This window comes from Culex quinquefasciatus, chromosome 1, assembly GCF_015732765.1.
Source record: "Culex quinquefasciatus strain JHB chromosome 1, VPISU_Cqui_1.0_pri_paternal, whole genome shotgun sequence".
In the NCBI taxonomy this organism is placed as follows: Eukaryota; Metazoa; Arthropoda; class Insecta; order Diptera; family Culicidae; genus Culex; species Culex quinquefasciatus.
In genome coordinates, this window is record NC_051861.1 from 110,882,652 (window position 1) to 110,901,460 (window position 18,809).

At 33.7% G+C, this 18,809-nt stretch overlaps 1 protein-coding gene across 1 annotated transcript in view; it reads right to left on the reverse strand.

Annotated features, from left to right (window-relative positions):
- The window catches only part of LOC6052346 (frequenin-1), a 170,415-nt gene that overhangs the window by 7,143 nt on the left and 144,463 nt on the right, over positions 1–18,809 (reverse strand). The window contains exons 5-6 of the mRNA XM_038266745.1: positions 12,633–12,722; positions 556–634 (exon numbers count right to left, since the gene is read on the reverse strand). Coding sequence (XP_038122673.1) covers positions 556–634; positions 12,633–12,722 — 169 coding nt within the window. The remainder of the gene's footprint in view (positions 1–555; positions 635–12,632; positions 12,723–18,809) is intronic.

Below are 18,809 nucleotides of genomic sequence, written 5' to 3' on the forward strand. Positions count from 1 at the left end.
TTGAATTGAAATAAGAGGCTAAACGAAAAAATAAATGTTAAAAATAATCCCACCAGCAGTCGGTTTGATTTGATTCCATTTGATTTGATCCCCCTTGAAGGCAAACGGGATCAAGTTCACAGACAAGTTGGTTGAATTTTGAGTTAAAAACAAGTTTTTTTTGGCTAGCTGTCATTTATGCACGCTGAATTAAAGTAACCCAAAAATATCATAACATTTTAAAAAATCATTGAACTCAAGTCTGCGACATAGCATGCGTTACCGCAAACCACACAAACCGCAAAACGAAAATGGCTGACTGTCACTGAATCAGTTCTGGGGAATTCCATTAAAATTCCTCCCCAGCTATGGAAAATCCGTTCGATTCAGAGATCATTCAACTGACGGCGCTGCGCGCCGGGGGTTCACGTCATCAAAAATTGCTGATAAATTATGAAATCGAAAATCCCTCCCGGTGAACGTCGTCTCGTGCTGAAGGTTAGAGGGACACATTTTGACACGGTGCACAGTAAAAAAATTGTTTGACAGAAATCAAAAAGAAATTTTAGTACTTACAGTGTAACTTCTCGTCCAGATTTCCCCTCGAGGTGATCGATAACGCTCTGATGAACTCCTCAAACTCGATTGAGCCGTCCTGTTTTGAAGACAAAATAGTATAAGATTTTTAGTGTGACCTGTCAAATTCAAATTTACAGTTTATTCCAGGAAATCGAAAACTCCAAATTTCAATCTTAAAGTTAATACTCTTGATCCCGGTCCTAATCCCCATCCCAAAACAAAAACAAAATCCCAGCGGATTATTTACGGCCGCAAATAAAACCCAACGACGGTTTCAAGTTTTCCCATTTATCGTGTAAACTAAAAGCAGGTCGTCGTGGTGTTGTCCAGTAGGCCATGTCTACTGCGAAACTGAACAGCCGATGGCCACGCGTCGTTGCACGTGGAAATTCACGGAATTCACGCTTCACTGCTGGTAGGTTCTGATTCCATGGCTTGCTTATCTTTTGCACCTGGGAGGGGTGAGTGGAATTGTTGGATTAAAAGGGCCTAACAAAAAATTAAAAAAAACTAAAATAAAAAAAAAAAAAACTAAAAAACTAAAAAATTGCAAAAATTACAAAAATTACAAAAATTACAAAAATTACAAAAATTACAAAATTACAAAATTACAAAATTACAAAATTACAAAAATTACAAAATTACAAAAATTACAAAATTACAAAATTACAAAATTACAAAATTACAAAATTACAAAAATTACAAAAATTACAAAAATTACAAAAATTACAAAAATTACAAAAATTACAAAAATTACAAAAATTACAAAAATTACAAAAATTACAAAAATTACAAAAATTACAAAAATTACAAAAATTACAACAATTACAAAAATTACAATAAAAAGACTAAAAAGACGAAAAAGAAAAAAAAACACACACACAAAATACACAAAAAAACACGAAAAAACAAAACAAACACGATAAAAGCGCAAAAAAATAAAATTATAAATTTAAAAACACAACAAAGACGCTGAACATATAAAAAACACAAAAAAACATACACACATAAACAAAAAAAACACATTAAAAAAAACACAATTAAAAAAATACAAAAACTCAAAAAACAAATACTTAAAAAAAACAAAAAACCTCAAATAAAAAACCCCAAAATACACAAAAAACGGAAAAAAGCAAAAAAAAAAACACAAAATCACACGAAAAAAGAAACACGAAAAAACACAAAACAACAACAAAATAAAAAAAGACGCTAAAAACACAAAAAAAAATCACAAAAAAAAAACACAAAAAACACACAAAAAAAACCAAAACACGTTTAAAAAACGCACAAAACATTGAAAAAAAAACGAAAAACACAAAAAATGCAAATAAAACCCCAAAAATATAAAAAAACTTAACGACGTGAAAGTTCAGTTTCGAATAAAACTAAAACAATTCAGAAATGAGTCTATTTGGATAGTTGTGTAGATTCTAACAAGTGACAGCTGCTTGTTTACAAATGAAAAACAATGCACGCTTACATAGAAAGACTCAATTTCATGTTGAAGTAAAGATTTCTTTTTTTTCGTTGAATGTGAATCGTATGTAGAAATAACTCAGTTTTGAGTTCAAACTTGTTTTTGCTGCATGGGCTACTCAAATTTTGACAGTTTTAAGTCAAATAGCCCCTTTAGACTAGCTTAAAAAGCACGACTCCATAAGAAAATCACATTTTACTCAACACTAGCCAAGATGTCTAGTGTGGCGTGAAATTTCCCCCTGCCATTTTCCTCTTCCTCCAAGAGGAACATTTCACCAATGGATTCGGCCCATTAGGTTGCTCAGCGCCACGAGTCTCTTTTCCGTTTGCGCAAAAAAAAAAAGTTGATGTTCCTTGATGTCCGCATTTCGCTCCTCAGTCCTCCGGAATCTTTATTTTATTATCTCGCCAACATTTGCCAGTTTCGCCTTCCACGGTCATAAAACTTTATTTGAATAACGCGCCCAAGCACCCACGCGCGCTTCTTTGCATACATTTGGGCTGATGTTGCCATATTTTTTTTTTGCAAGGGGCCAAAGATGTATCTAGGATTGAGTCACAGGTGAGTAGATTTCGAACTTACCCAAAATTGAGTAGGTGCGTCAAATGTCAGATTTTGGGTAACGTCACCCAAATTTTTGATAAATATTTAGTTTTCGATTGATTCTGAGCAAAATTCACCCAAATCTGACAGTTGCCACTTTTACTCATTTTTGGGTAGGTTCGATTTTGATAAAATTAAGCTCAAACTAATCTCTGCTTGTCTGTGACAGTAAATAAAGCTGCGTGGGTGAAAAATTGGTCCCCTAATAAATCTGCGAAAGTACCCACCACCGCTGGGTTCTCCGAGGACCAGGTCTTTTAGTTTTGAGCCAGGAGAAAAAAGAAGCTACGCCAAGCCCGGAAGGTAACCCCGGCAGATAAGCGGGACAGGTGGATGTAAACATTTTAGGGGGATAATTTAGTGGAATGTTGCTCCAGGTGGAACACGATTATTAGCTGGCGTTGGATTTCAAGGCTTTTTTCCCAAGAAATTTTGCTTAACTTCTGTTAAGCGTGCGGTTTGACACTTGAAGTGTCAAACGTACACGAATAAACAAATTCAACAGGAAATCCAATTTAACCCAACAAATAAATTTGAAAGAAAAAGGTCACAAAATTACATCCTGGAACCCAAGAAATCGTAAATTTACACGGCTCACTGCAATTAAGTCCGACCGAGGGGTTCACCCATAAAACATTGACTTTACGTGTCATCGGTGAAGGCACCCACGCGCTTCGTGGTACCATAAAAGTGGGTGCAATTTCCCAGGAAGTTCCATTTGCCACACTTTCACCCCTTTTCTTTTTTCGCTACCCAAAGAAAAGCCTTTTCCATCAACTCGTTCTATTTCCTTGAAGTCCGTTACAAAATGGCGTCCCGCACTGCCGGCCTGCGCGCATATAAATTGTTAATTAGCATAATTACTCATTTTCACACGAAGCTCAGAAAGGGGCAAAAAAAAAAAGAAGTCGAAACACAACCTTCCAGACATCCAAGATGGCGCTGCTGCTGGCTGTGAGGAGAAACAAATGTCACTTGCGAAGCAGGCCGTCCCATTAATTGTGTGCGCGCTCTTGGGGTGTCGGGGAGAGCTGGCCTACTGTGCGATGATGGATGTTCATTGGCTTCGGTTGCCATTATGGTGGCGAAGTGAGAGGGGAGGTTTCTCCGCGCTATAAAAAAGTGACGTGGCATACTTTGTTTGATGGGGAAAACGTCAAAAAAGAAAATGTGACCTTGTTTGGAGGTTAGTTCTGGAATATCTGTACGATATCCTTATTAGAGATCCTAAATAGGGAGACTGGTCGAAGTGAATTTGACGTACCCAAACAGACACGAGTTTGACGTATCCAAACGAGCATTTGCCTTTACGCCCAGCAAAACTTATCAGTGTTGCCAAGCTCAAAACATACGTTGCCAGATCGATTTAGCCAGCTTAGACCAGTCTCCCTATTTAGGGTCTCTAATCCTTATGGTGACATCTAGCGGTCAATGACTGAACACGCACGTTCAAAATCACTCAATTTGCGTCAAGACAGAACCTACTCAAAAATGATTAAATAAGGCAACTGTCAGATCTGAGTAAATTTCACTCAGGATTTAACGGCAATTGGGTCCGAAAATTAAGCATTAATTTTGCCTAACTTATTTTTCTCAGTAAGGTCCTACTTGGCAGCTCGTTCCAAGGTGACCATAGTTGATCCATCGAAAATATGTTGTCTTGTCATTTTTTTTTTGCAATAAAGTAAAAAAAAGTGATCAGATACGGTTGATAATTGTGTTTTAGGATCCTATTTAGTAAAATTCTCTCAAATCTTAGTGAAATTAACCTAAATTTGACAGATTAACATTTACTCATTTCTGACAGATACTGAGTGATAATAAATGAGGGTGTACACGCTCATATAAAATTACTCACCTCTGGGTTACTTTCACTCATAATTCGTCAAAAACAAGCTTTACTAAATTTTACTCAATTTTGAATTAAACTCTTCCAAGCTTGAGTCGTCTCAGATTCAATAGTTTTTAATAAAATTTAGGGTAAAATTCATTAAAATTTCAGTTAAATCTTCAAAAATCATGTTTGTGTTTTTTTTGAGAATTTTTACTCATTTACAGATTTATTTTTCCCAAGTTTATCAATACTAGCTGAATTTAGAAATATTGAATCAATGGAATTAGGAAATTTAAACCTCTACAACCCAACCCCGCCTCTGGACGGGCTTCGATTTAAAAAATCGCCAAAAATCCATTTTTCAACCAATTTTTGATCATCAAAAAGCATTGGAAAAAAGAACTTTTTTTTTTGTGACTTTACCAATGTTTTTAAAAATGTAATTTTTTTAGGGGTCAACTTTGGCTGTGTTTTTTACTAACATTTCCTATATTTTAAGTAAAAAGAAGTATGCAGTATTTTTTCTAGTGCCCCAGACTTATGCCTCTACGCATTTATTTACATTTTAAATGATAATGGTTCCATTTTATAGCAGAAAATGTGAAAAACATGCAAAAAATTGAAAAAGTTACTGTAAAAACATGTAAAAATTAGATAGGCAAAATGTAATGATAGGAGGTGGTAGAGAAGGCCAAATACTACCAAAAACAAACATAAACTAAACAAGATAAATGAAAATTAAAGTACTAAAAATTAAACAAGAAAAACGTAAAACAAGAGAAGTAAAGTTTTTCGTAGAACAAATGTTGCACAAAATGACCTCCTGAACACGGGAAAAATAAAAATTTTCGAAAAAAAAATTTGGGCAGTAGAGGGTTAAAGGCTTGTGTAAGTTGAATCGTTTGAATGAGTGGTTTTTTTTAATTATGTTTAGCTGAGTAATTCTCCACCAAAGCTGGAAACGATTTTAATTATATTTAATTGCTTTGGTTCAAGCTTTGGGCGGTCTTTCCCTATGAGACCATAAAAGCCATTTTTGCATTCGTTGCATACAATTTTGGCAGCTGTGACAGCAAAAATGAACTTTTGAAGAAATTTTCTGATTGATTTTTTGTCTTCAGCAAAGTTGTTGGTATTGATTTTTATTTAGACTATTTAGAAAAAAATACGTACACGGAAAGTTTTTTTTTCGATTTTTATATTAACTTTTTTTACAAAATTTAATTTTTCCAAAATCTGTAAATTTGTCAATCTAAAACATACATACAACATATCATAAAACATCATTATTGTTTTGTGGAAAAAAAATAATTTTCAAAACCGGCAAAACTTTTTTCCATGTACCTATTTTTCTACATGGAGAAAAAAGAGTTCCCAAAATCGTGAACAATACATTTTTTCATGAACGCTTGTTCGCGGTTTTGGGAACTCTTTTTTCTCCGTGTGAATAGTCCTCATAAATACCTACAACTTTGCCAAAGACACCAAATCGATCAGAAAATTTCTTCAAAAGTTTCAGATGTTCGCATATAAAAAATAAAAATGTTCGAAATTGTTCGAATTGAATTTCAATTGAATGTTTAAAAATGTCCTCGGTCATTTTTTGGAAACTTTCTATAATTTATTTTTTTAATTTGAGATGAAATTAATGCTAATAGAAGTTTTGTTTTGACCATTTTTTTAAAGAATTAATTAAAATTTGAAAGAAATTTAACCAACGCAGCAATGAAGTTCTAAACCTATTTTTTGCGCAAATTGTTGAGAATATTCATAAAAAATTAAAAGGATTTCAACTCAAATTCAAGTGATTTTGACCCAGATTTGTAAAGGATTTTTTGAAAACATTTTTTTTATTTTGAAATTTGATGAAATTTTAGAGAGTTGTCTTTCAATCTTCATACTTGAGTTTGGGTTGCTTGCATTGAATTGAATATTAAATATGTTTTTTCCGTGAATTTCTGTCAAAAAACATAGAAATGAGTTGTTATTTTTTTGTTTTTTTTTTTAAATTTATTTTTGAGAAAAGTAATAAAATCATATTCAAAAACAGCGATTCAACGTCAAAACAGCAGGATCCTAATCAAAATTGCTCCGATTAGGCTCAAATTTGGCTTGGGAGTTCCTTGGTCAAGATAATTACACCCATATTGTTTTTTGCTCGGCAATTACGGTGATTCTTTCCGAATTAGGGTGTTCCAAAAATTGAGTTTTTTTGTATTAAAAACAAAAAAGAGCTGTTATTATTATCAAAATTTAAGAACCGGAAGTGAAATTGAGTCAAATAACCATGGAATTTTAGAATCTTCTCAAACATGAGCTTTTAATGTTTAGTCTTCTATATTTTTTTAAAGAAATTCGCTCTTTTTTAATTTTTAATGGACTTGAGAGATTTTAAAATTTGGTTTAAAAAACAATTGAATGAAGTAAAATCTAAAGTTAAGCAAAGTTCATCCAGACTTCAGCAACATTCATCTATCTAAACTCATTTTTGAGTTTGATCGCTTGTTGCAAAAACTAGGTAAAACAACAAAATCTACTCAGAAATGGGTTCTAAGTGTTTTATTTTTATGAATATTTTGAGAATGTTTACTAATATGTAGATAGCTGGAGATTAGTGTAAATTCTTCCAAAACTGATGCCAAGTTTAGAAATTGTCCAAAAAATTAGTGAAAAGAAAACTTCAAGCAGCTATTTCTGAGTAGGTAGAGTTGTCACTTTGAAATGAATAATTTTCAAACATTTGCCATCAAAACAAAATCTAAACCTCATTCGAAATCACTTAGTTTTCGCCAAAACCACTTTCGTCAAACTCAGCAATGAGTAAATGATACAAATGTGAGATTTTGGGTAAATTTCCCTCGGATTCAACGAAAAAAGTGAGTAATTTTTACCCAATTGCGAGTAATTCACCCAAATAAGACAGTTTTCCTACTTAGTAATTCCTAAAAATTTTTGGTTTTGACGTAAACGGAGTGAATTTAAACAACCGCACGTGCCAACCGTCAATAAATCAGCGTCAGCAATTAGCGGCGAGTATGTGTCAAAACAAATTTGTTTACTCGCGCTTGTTTACGTGTGTCATTTTTTGCTCCCCAAAAATTCCAAGCAATGACATGCACACGCGATTTTCTGGCAACACAATGCAAATGGGCCAAAAATGAGGTGTAAACAAAGAGACTATTTTGCTCACGTCAGTTGATGTTTGGACCTTTTGCAATGTTTCGCTAGATTTCCACAAAAAGTGCAGCGCGCACAGAGTGTGCCATGAAAATCGCGTTCGGTCACGCGAATTAAAGAGTTTTGTTTTGTTTTGGCAGTGTTGCGTGCCGAAAGGATTTGACAACTTATTGTTTTCACTTGTTGTTTGGTTAAACAGGTCGTCAAATTTTATTGCCGAATTGATTTCGATTTTTCTCCACATTTTGTTTGCGGCGGACAAATCGAACGAAAGAAAGGTCGTTTCGAACACGCGATCAGGGCGTGATTGAAAATTGAATTATGAGAGTTGTTTGTTTTCATTTAGCAAACACGATAGTCAGGTTTGACAGCTTTAATTGTTATTTTTTAATGTGGGTTAAAATTTACGACATTTTGACATTCGAACTGTCAGCCTACACGATTATGCGGGGTAACTCAAAACGTATTTTTCAGTTACCTTTGTGACATAACGCTGTCATGGCCAACTAACAAGCCAACTTTTAACAAGCTTTGGGCTGGGAATCGAACAACCGAAAAACATCATCAATCGGCTCAGCAAAATTGGCCAATTTTCCAATTTTCTTCCAACGTCGGCGAATCGACTTTTTTTTTCTTTCAGCGCCGTTTTCAGTGAGGAAAACTTCGTGACTGTAAATCAGATTAAGATCTCCCTTATGGTGTGTCGGTTGAACGACGGAGGAAAAAATAAAAAAAGAAAACTGGAGGTCATAAAATCGCGTGCCGCCACGATTTTCTCAAATACCAGCCCACCTTAAGCAACAGGCGGAAATTTCGTGCTCAGAGGATTGGTGGAAACATTTTTGGTGAGAGGAGAGTGGGTTGAAGGGGGTGAAGAACAACCCAAATTGGGGTTGAAAATTGCATTTATGTTTCCATTTTTCAAAGGGAGTGAACCCTTGAGAGTGGAACGATTTTGCCCTTTGATTTATGTCGAAAATATTTGAAATAAAAAAAAACTTCAAGTAATTTAATTTTACCCACAATATTCAAGTTTGGTTGAAAATGTAAAATAAACTGAAAAAATCAAACTTTGTTTCAGACGCCAAATTGAAAACAAGCGGTGGAAATGCCCTAAATGTCTTTTTTGAGAATAGAACTGTCAAACTACACACTTATGTTGGAATATGTATTAAGATATCATTTGAGCTTTAACTTAAGTTCTTCCGTTTACAAATTTACACAATTTTTTACAAAAAAAAAATACTTATTAAGGGCATTTCCACCGGATATCCTAAACATCTTTATTTTCATGTTTTATGTGCCGGTGGAAATGCCCTACACGGAGAAAAAAGAGTTCCCAAAATCGTGAACAAGCGTTCATGAAAATGGGAACCACGAACAAAGTGTTCAAATTCCATGGTACGTTTTTGAAAATCGTACCATGACATTTGAACACTTTGTTCGTGGTTCTCAATTTCATGAACGCTTGTTCACGATTTTGGGAACTCTTTTTTCTCCGTGTAACAAAGTTGTTTTCATTCAATTCTTTACCATCAAATCCGCCATACAAGGGTTATCATCCGATTGCGTGGGGAAAGAAATTGAAAAGCCCCTCTCGAATGCCACCGCGCGCTTCAAAAAAAAATGGGCGAGTGGGTGGAGATGCCCTAAGGCAAGGTTTGTTTTCAATATGCCGCACGAAATGTTGTGGGGAGAGTTTTGTGAAAGTATTTCTGATAAAAAAAAAATGAAAAGAAAAGAAACAACTCGCCAACTCAGCAACTTGTTGTGCCGTGTGTTGCCTATTACCAGGCGAAATTGATTGTCCACCGTTCCCCCGTATGAATAAAGCGACTACTTGCAAGAGGGGCGATTTAGTTTGGTGGGAAATTTCACAGAAGGTTTGTCGCGTTTGAAGAATTGTATGACTGGGATTGGGGCTGGTGGGAGAAACATGGAAGGATTTTCCTTTTGAAAATAAGATTTGTTTAACAAATTGATTTAAATTTGTTTCACTGTAGCTATAAATTAGATTTAAGAAATATATTCTATTTTATGTTGTCCTTTGTCCTTTGTCCTTTGTCCTTTTCCATTTTTCCTTTGTCCTTTGTCCTTTGTCCTTTGTCCTTTGTCCTTTGTCCTTTGTCCTTTGTCCTTTGTCCTTTGTCCTTTGTCCTTTGTCCTTTGTCCTTTGTCCTTTGTCCTTTGTCCTTTGTCCTTTGTCCTTTGTCCTTTGTCCTTTGTCCTTTGTCCTTTGTTCGTTGTTTTTGGTCTTTTGTCCATTGGTTTAGCTACACTTTAATTCCAAAAACCTTACTTTTATTAAGACTTTTTTGTATTTTTGAATTTTTTGTAATTTTTGTAATTTTTGTAATTTTTGTAATTTTTGTAATTTTTGTAATTTTTGTAATTTTTGTAATTTTTGTAATTTTTGTAATTTTTGTAATTTTTGTAATTTTTGTAATTTTTGTAATTTTTGTAATTTTTGTAATTTTGTAATTTTGTAATTTTGTATTTTTGTAATTTTTGTAATTTTGTAATTTTGTAATTTTGTAATTTTGTAATTTTTGTATTTTTGTAATTTTGTAATTTTTGTAATTTTGTAATTTTGTAATTTTGTAATTTTGTAATTTTGTAATTTTTGTAATTTTTGTAATTTTGTAATTTTGTAATTTTGTAATTTTGTAATTTTGTAATTTTGTAATTTTGTAATTTTGTATTTTTATAATTTTGTAATTTTTGTATTTTTGTATTTTTGTAATTTTTGTAATTTTGTAATTTTGTAATTTTGTATTTTTGTAATTTTGTAATTTTGTAATTTTGTAATTTTGTAATTTTTGTAATTTTGTAATTTTGTATTTTTGTAATTTTGTAATTTTGTAATTTTTGTAATTTTTGTATTTTTGTAATTTTGTAATTTTGTAATTTTGTAATTTTGTAATTTTGTAATTTTGTAATTTTGTAATTTTGTAATTTTTGTAATTTTTGTAATTTTTGTAATTTTGTAATTTTGTAATTTTGTAATTTTGTAATTTTTGTAATTTTGTAATTTTGTAATTTTTGTAATTTTTGTAATTTTTGTAATTTTGTAATTTTTGTAATTTTGTAATTTTGTATTTTTGTAATTTTGTAATTTTGTAATTTTTGTATTTTTGTAATTTTGTAATTTTTGTAATTTTGTAATTTTGTAATTTTGTATTTTTTGTATTTTTGTAATTTTGTAATTTTGTAATTTTGTAATTTTTGTAATTTTGTAATTTTGTAATTTTGTAATTTTTGTAATTTTGTAATTTTGTAATTTTGTAATTTTGTATTTTGTATTTTTGTAATTTTGTAATTTTGTAATTTTTGTAATTTTTGTAATTTTGTAATTTTGTAATTTTGTAATTTTTGTAATTTTGTAATTTTGTAATTTTGTAATTTTGTAATTTTTGTAATTTTTGTAATTTTGTAATTTTTGTAATTTTGTAATTTTGTAATTTTGTAATTTTTGTAATTTTGTAATTTTTGTAATTTTGTAATTTTGTAATTTTGTAATTTTGTATTTTTGTAATTTTTGTAATTTTTGTATTTTTGTAATTTTGTAATTTTTGTAATTTTGTAATTTTGTAATTTTTGTAATTTTGTAATTTTGTAATTTTGTAATTTTGTAATTTTGTAATTTTGTAATTTTGTAATTTTGTAATTTTGTAATTTTGTAATTTTTGTATTTTTGTAATTTTGTAATTTTGTATTTTTGTAATTTTGTAATTTTGTAATTTTGTAATTTTGTAATTTTGTAATTTTTGTAATTTTGTGATTTTGTAATTTTTGTAATTTTGTAATTTTGTAATTTTTGTAATTTTGTAATTTTGTAATTTTGTAATTTTTGTAATTTTGTAATTTTGTAATTTTGTAATTTTGTAATTTTTGTAATTTTTGTAATTTTGTAATTTTTGTAATTTTGTAATTTTTGTAATTTTTGTAATTTTGTAATTTTTGTAATTTTGTAATTTTTGTAATTTTGTAATTTTTGTAATTTTTGTAATTTTTGTAATTTTTGTAATTTTGTAAATTTTGTAATTTTGTAATTTTTGTAATTTTTGTAATTTTGTAATTTTTGTAATTTTTGTAATTTTGTAATTTTGTAATTTTTGTAATTTTGTAATTTTGTAATTTTGTAATTTTGTAATTTTGTAATTTTGTAATTTTGTAATTTTGTAATTTTTGTATTTTTGTAATTTTTGTAATTTTATAATTTTGTAATTTTGTAATTTTTGTAATTTTTGTAATTTTGTAATTTTGTAATTTTGTAATTTTGTAATTTTGTAATTTTGTAATTTTGTAATTTTGTAATTTTGTAATTTTGTAATTTTTGTAATTTTGTAATTTTTGTAATTTTGTAATTTTGTATTTTTGTAATTTTGTAATTTTGTATTTTTGTAATTTTGTAATTTTTGTAATTTTTGTAATTTTTGTAATTTTTGTAATTTTTGTAATTTTTGTAATTTTTGTAATTTTTGTAATTTTTGTAATTTTTGTAATTTTTGTAATTTTTGTAATTTTTGTAATTTTTGTAATTTTTGTAATTTTTGTAATTTTTGTTTTTTTTGTCTGTTTAATTTTTTTTGTCAATTTTATATTTTTTGTCAAATTCGTAAAATCAGAAATGTTTGATTTTTTAAATGTTACATATTTTTACAAATTTCAACAAATTTTTAATATTTGTAATTTTTTTTTGTCTTACTTTTGTCCTTTTATATTCTTTTGTCATTTTCGTTAATTTGGACAACTTTTACCTTTGACATGTTTGTCAAATTGGTCAGTTTGGTAAATTTGGACTATTTGGTAAATTTGGTCGATTTTGGAATTATTTTTAATGTCAATTTTGTAAATTCTGCAAATTCTGTAAATATCGTAAACCTGGAAATTGCTCTTCTAGATAGAGATTTGAAGGTTTATTCAAATTGAAGGTCCCATTTCCTGGAATAATCTGCACGCTAAATCCCGCATACTTACATTATTCTCATCAAACACCCGAAACACCAGCGAGGCAAACTTGCTGGGATCACCTTGCGGGAAGAACTGCTTGTAGATTTTGATGAAACCCTGCGAAAGAAATGCAAATTAGTAGAGCAGATTTTTGTTAGGGGGAAATTTCTTTCCATTTCCCGGAGGGAAAATTTCGCCAGTGCTGCCAGTCTACTTGGATTAGGGTGAAAAACAGTGTTGCCAACTATGCGATGAAAAATTCATGAGAAACGTCATGACTTCGCTTCGTCGACCCCGCGGTGCATACACTCTTAATTATTAATCCTAACGAGTTGCCGGCGCGCGTAACTTTTTCATGAGTCGTCACTTTTTGTTGCCCATTTTCGCCGCATGTTGACAAAATGAAATGAGTAGCGCGCCATCTTGGCAGCCACTTTGCTTCGCTATTTTGCACTTGCACTGGCTTCGTCATCTAGTTTGAAACATTTACTCAATCTAATTAACCGTCAAAGTTGCCGCCGTTCATTCTGCCGCTTTAGCTGTCATAAGCGCGCCTAATGACAGCTCTTGTCAGGCGTGGACATAGTAGGCCATTTCCCGGAAAATTTACGGTGGGAAGGCGAAACTTTGTGATTGAAGTTTTTTTTTTGCGAACAACGGGAAAAGTCACTTTGGTGATATTTTTTGAGCGAAAAGAAGAAAAAAACAAAGATGAATGAAGTCAATGAAGGTTGCGGCAAAAAGAGAGAAGAAAAAGTGCTGACACTTTGCAATTCTAAAACTTTTGTATTTTTGGTTCCCTTGATTGAGGGCGATTTCGTGGCCGGACAGTAATCGGCCAAAGTAGGGCTTTGAGTGGAAAAGTTTCGCTTTGGGCCCATAGAATAAGGTTCAAGACGCGACACTTTAGGGGGGGGGAAATTTAAATATTGTCAAAAATATTTAAAATCCAACAAAATTGTCAAAATTGTCAAAATTGTCAAAATTGTCAAAATTGTCAAAATTGTCAAAATTGTCAAAATTGTCAAAATTGTCAAAATTGTCAAAATTGTCAAAATTGTCAAAATTGTCAAAATTGTCAAAATTGTCAAAATTGTCAAAATTGTCAAAATTGTCAAAATTGTCAAAATTGTCAAAATTGTCAAAATTGTCAAAATTGTCAAAATTGTCAAAATTGTCAAAATTGTCAAAATTGTCAAAATTGTCAAAATTGTCAAAATTGTCAAAATTGTCAAAATTGTCAAAATTGTCAAAATTGCCAAAATTGTCAAAATTGTCAAAATTGTCAAAATTGTCAAAATTGTCAAAATTGACAAAATTGTCAAAATTGTCAAAATTGTCAAAATTGTCAAAATTGTCAAAATTGTCAAAATTGTCAAAATTGTCAAAATTGTCAAAATTGTCAAAATTGTCAAAATTGTCAAAATTGTCAAAATTGTCAAAATTGTCAAAATTGTCAAAATTGTCAAAATTGACAAAATTGTCAAAATTGTCAAAATTGTCAAAATTGTCAAAATTGTCAAAATTGTCAAAATTGTCAAAATTGACAAAATTGTCAAAATTGTCAAAATTGTCAAAATTGTCAAAATTGTCAAAATTGTCAAAATTGTCAAAATTGTCAAAATTGTCAAAATTGTCAAAATTGTCAAAATTGTCAAAATTGTCAAAATTGTCAAAATTGTCAAAATTGTCAAAATTGTCAAAATTGTCAAAATTGTCAAAATTGTCAAAATTGTTAAAATTGTCAAAATTGTCAAAATTGACAAAATTGTCAAAATTGTCAAAATTGTCAAAATTGTCAAAATTGTCAAAATTGTCAAAATTGTCAAAATTGTCAAAATTGTCAAAATTGTCAAAATTGACAAAATTGTCAAAATTGTCAAAATTGTCAAAATTGTCAAAATTGTCAAAATTGTCAAAATTGTCAAAATTGTCAAAATTGTCAAAATTGTCAAAATTGTCAAAATTGTCAAAATTGTCAAAATTGTCAAAATTGTCAAAATTGTCAAAATTGTCAAAATTGTCAAAATTGTCAAAATTGTCAAAATTGTCAAAATTGACAAAATTGTCAAAATTGTCAAAATTGTCACAATTGTCAAAATTGTCCTAATTGTCAAAAATGTCCAAATTTTCAATATTGACTAAATTGATAAAATTTACAAATTTTGCCATAATTTGACAAATTGATTAATTTTTATCTGAATTAGGGCATTTCCACTGGGCGACAAAAATCGATCAAAATAGCAACCCAAATAGAAAATCAACAAATTTGTTCCCAAGCAAATCGAGGGTATCAATTTCAGTGGGAATCCCCCCAAAATTTCTAATTTCAGCTGTGGTTTATCGAGTGCCATTTACTCTAGAGCTGTAAAACTATTCGCAAATCACCACCGGAGAGCCGGACCCGTAAGTGGCCCCCTCCACTCGAACCGAAACAAATGATAAATGTCACTCCAAGTGGTCCCTCGTTGAACAAAGAGGCGTTCCGACCCCCGCAGCCAATTCGCAGCCAATTCATCCCATCCGCATCCAAAGCGGAGAGATGACTCCAATAATAGAGCAATCAGGCCGAAATGCGATATTGCGCAAATACCCGAGATATAAATGACGCTCCCCTCGTCGTCGGAACAATGGCCGCCGGACCGGACGCACCGGCACAATGACCGACGATAGGCCCATTTATGAATATAACCGGCGCTGAATGGTCTCAGTAATAATTTATGTAGGACTTCCTGACTGGACCGAAATGAGTTATCACTTTCCTTTCGGTGGACCCCTCGTCGTCGTCGACGACGAGCTGTCAACGCGTCTTTGACATCTAATCCTTCGCTCGCGGTAATTCGATCATAAATATTAAACGCATATTCCACCCTCCACTAGTAAGTGATACGCCCGAAAAAAAAGTCAACAAATCGGCTTACCCCTCGTGACACTTGACGGATCAGAATATATTCCCAGCGCAAGTAGCGAAGTAGGCGGCGGCGACTTCGATGACAATGCAGACTTGGTCGCCGCCATCTTTTTTTCTGTCATCCGCAACAAAGCCTCGGCAAGTTGTTTATTCGGCATAATTCATTCTCATGGGAGGAGCGGCGTTATGTGGACCAAGAATGCAGATTTATGACCCCTTGGCGTTACGTCCAACGGGAGTGGGGGAAAGTTGTTTTGCATTCACTTACCCCTCGGTTCGGCTGTCAAAAGGGGGTGGAGGGCGTAAATCTTTTGCTTGTTTGAACGACGGATTATGGAGATTGTGTCGCGCCAAGGAGCCGCAAAGTACTTTCGCTCTCGAGACCAGGGATTAAATGGTGAAGGCGAAAGTTGTTTAGTGAATGCAGGAGGAAGGAACTGGGCTGGAATGTTGCCAAAAGTGGTTTGATTTAATGCAGGGGGATCGTAGCAGGCGGTGGAATTTTGAGTTGTGAGCAATTTTCCTACTTTTATAACTTTTTATCATAAACTGTTTGTTTTACTTTTTTTTCTGAATTTGAAAATTTTGACAATTTTAAAAATTTGACAATTTTGAAAATTTTGACAATTTTGATAATTTTGACAATTTTGACAATTTTGACAATTTTGACAATTTTGACAATTTTGACAATTTTGACAATTTTGACAATTTTGACAATTTTGTCAATTTTGACAATTTTGACAATTTTGACAATTTTGACAATTTTGACAATTTTGACAATTTTGACAATTTTGACAATTTTGACAATTTTGACAATTTTGACAATTTTGACAATTTTGACAATTTTGACAATTTTGACAATTTTGACAATTTTGACAATTTTGACAATTTTGACAATTTTGACAATTTTGACAATTTTGACAATTTTGACAATTTTGACAATTTTGACAATTTTGACAATTTTGACAAATTTGACAAATTTGACAATTTTGACAATTTTGACAATTTTGACAATTTTGACAATTTTGACAATTTTGACAAATTTGACAAATTTGACAATTTTGACAATTTTGAGGTTTTTACGGTAGACCTTTCTTATGTACGTTTAATTTCTTTTTACGTACCTAAAACGATCTCAATATTGCCTTGCTCGATTTGTTTAAAAATCAAAACAATCAGTTCAAAAATGGCCTCCTGCGTTACTTGTGGCCTGTTCCCAGCTCCGCTGGACACCATCCAGCAAATGGCCACCAAACTCACCTCCATCGAAGACACCCTGCGCAACCTAACCTCAATCTTACTCGCCAACAGTTGGGCCAGCTCCTCGAAAGGTTCATCCTCCGCGACCCTAAAAGCCCCGCGAACCAGTTTCGAGTGGTCACTTTCGTCGGAGGACAGCTCCACCGCGGAACTTCCGGTCAAGCTTTGGGAGCGAATATTCCTCCAACTGAACGCGCGTCAACTGTCAAATGTACGTCAAGCTTGTCGCAGCTGGAAGCGCATCGTCGATGGCAACCCGGCGCTGGTGGAGAAGTTTGAGGTTAGGTTTCCCGAAAACCTGGTGATGGATCGGGAATTTCATCCCGGAGGGTTACTTCCGGTTTGCGGGGCCACCCTGAAGAGGGCACGTATCATTTCGGTGGAAACGTGGTGGACGTCGTTTGGAGTGAATTTGCGGCGGTTGAAGTTGGGCGAATGTGAGGTTTCGCTGGCAACACTGGTCGGGATGCTTGGGGGGACGCCTAGTCTTGAAGTTTTGGAGTTGATTCAGGTGGGGTGTTCCGGGATTTGTAACAGGGTGGAGAACTTCCGGTTGGCGAAGCTGGAACAGCTGACGATTGAGGGGTTAGAGGGTGGAGTTGGATTGCTGAACGTTTTTGGGCAGGTTTGCACGGGGTTGAAGGAGGTTAGGCTGCGTGTGGAGTTGACGGAAGTTCAGAGTGAGCGACGGGTTATCCGGTTTCTGCAATCGGTCCGGAACACGTTGGAGGACGTGGAGGTTTTTGCTACCTCGAAAATACTGTACGAGTTGACAGCCTTGAAGCAAATTCGACTGAAAAGAGCGGCGTTCATCGGCTTTTGGATTGACGAAAAAGAGCTGATGGAATTAAGCCGAAAGCAGGCAACACTGGAGGAGCTGGAAATCCCAGAAGTCGTCACAACCGTTGAGGTAAGTCGAACTAAACAAACTATCAAAAATGTCAACTCTAATCTCAAGCTTTCACTTTTTCAGACCTTAAACGAAATCGGCACCAACCTCCCCTTCCTGAAACGCCTAGCTGTCAAAATTGACAGCGAAAACGCAGTGTTGCCAACCTTCCTCACCAACATGCCCCATCTAACCGACCTTGCCATCAGTGGCGTTTACGCCACTCACCTCAACCTAACCGCGCACGGTTCCGCCAACCTGACGGAGCTGAAGCTGTCAAACGTGCGCGTGACGTGTTGCAGCTTGCAGCGTTTCTGCGCGGCGTCCGCGAACGTTCGCGCGCTGGAACTAAAGTGCTGCGCCTTCGAGAGTTGGTCGGAGATTTTCGGCGCCGTCGCGCCGTGCCGGAAGCTGGAGCGGCTGCAGCTGGACCGGATTCGGGTGAACCGGAGCGATGACTTTTTGGTGACGTATTTTGACAGCTTGCGCTGCCTTGAGTTGAGCGACTGCCAGCTGTCAAAGGAAATGCTGACAGCGCTGTTTGGGCTGTGTCTGCAGCTGGAGGAAGTTTATCTGTGGCGCATGGCCAACTTTGACGACGAAGTGATGCTGAGGATGTGTCAAAAGCTGAAACGGTTGAAGAAACTGACGTTTAACGACTGTTTGTTTGGGGACGACTTTACCGACTGCATCGTCAACCATTGTCAACAGTTGGAGGAGCTGAGCGTTCTGTTCTGTGACAAGCTGTCAAATCGGTCGGAAGCCCTGCTCCGAACCACGAGGAACATTCGCTTGAGGTTGAAATAAATCAAGCTGTCAGCCAAGTGTCAAACGGAAGCGTGTAAGCTCACGCCCAATCAAAATGTATTCAAACACTAGTTTCCTACCCCCTCCCTCGAAATCCGGAGCATTCGCTTGAGGATGAATCGACGAAGACGAAGAGTGGGATTTGTGTCTTTATCATGATTCGACAAGTTTCCCAATTCACTGGTGGTGGCAGCAGCAGGATAAATCAAAGTTTGACTTTCGGCACTTGCTCCTTATCGGGTGCGATTTTGATCGGGGAAATTACCATAAATTTTACATGCAATTGAGAAGTTTGACTTCCAATCGATAAGATTGGTTGAAAGACAATAGCTTTAGG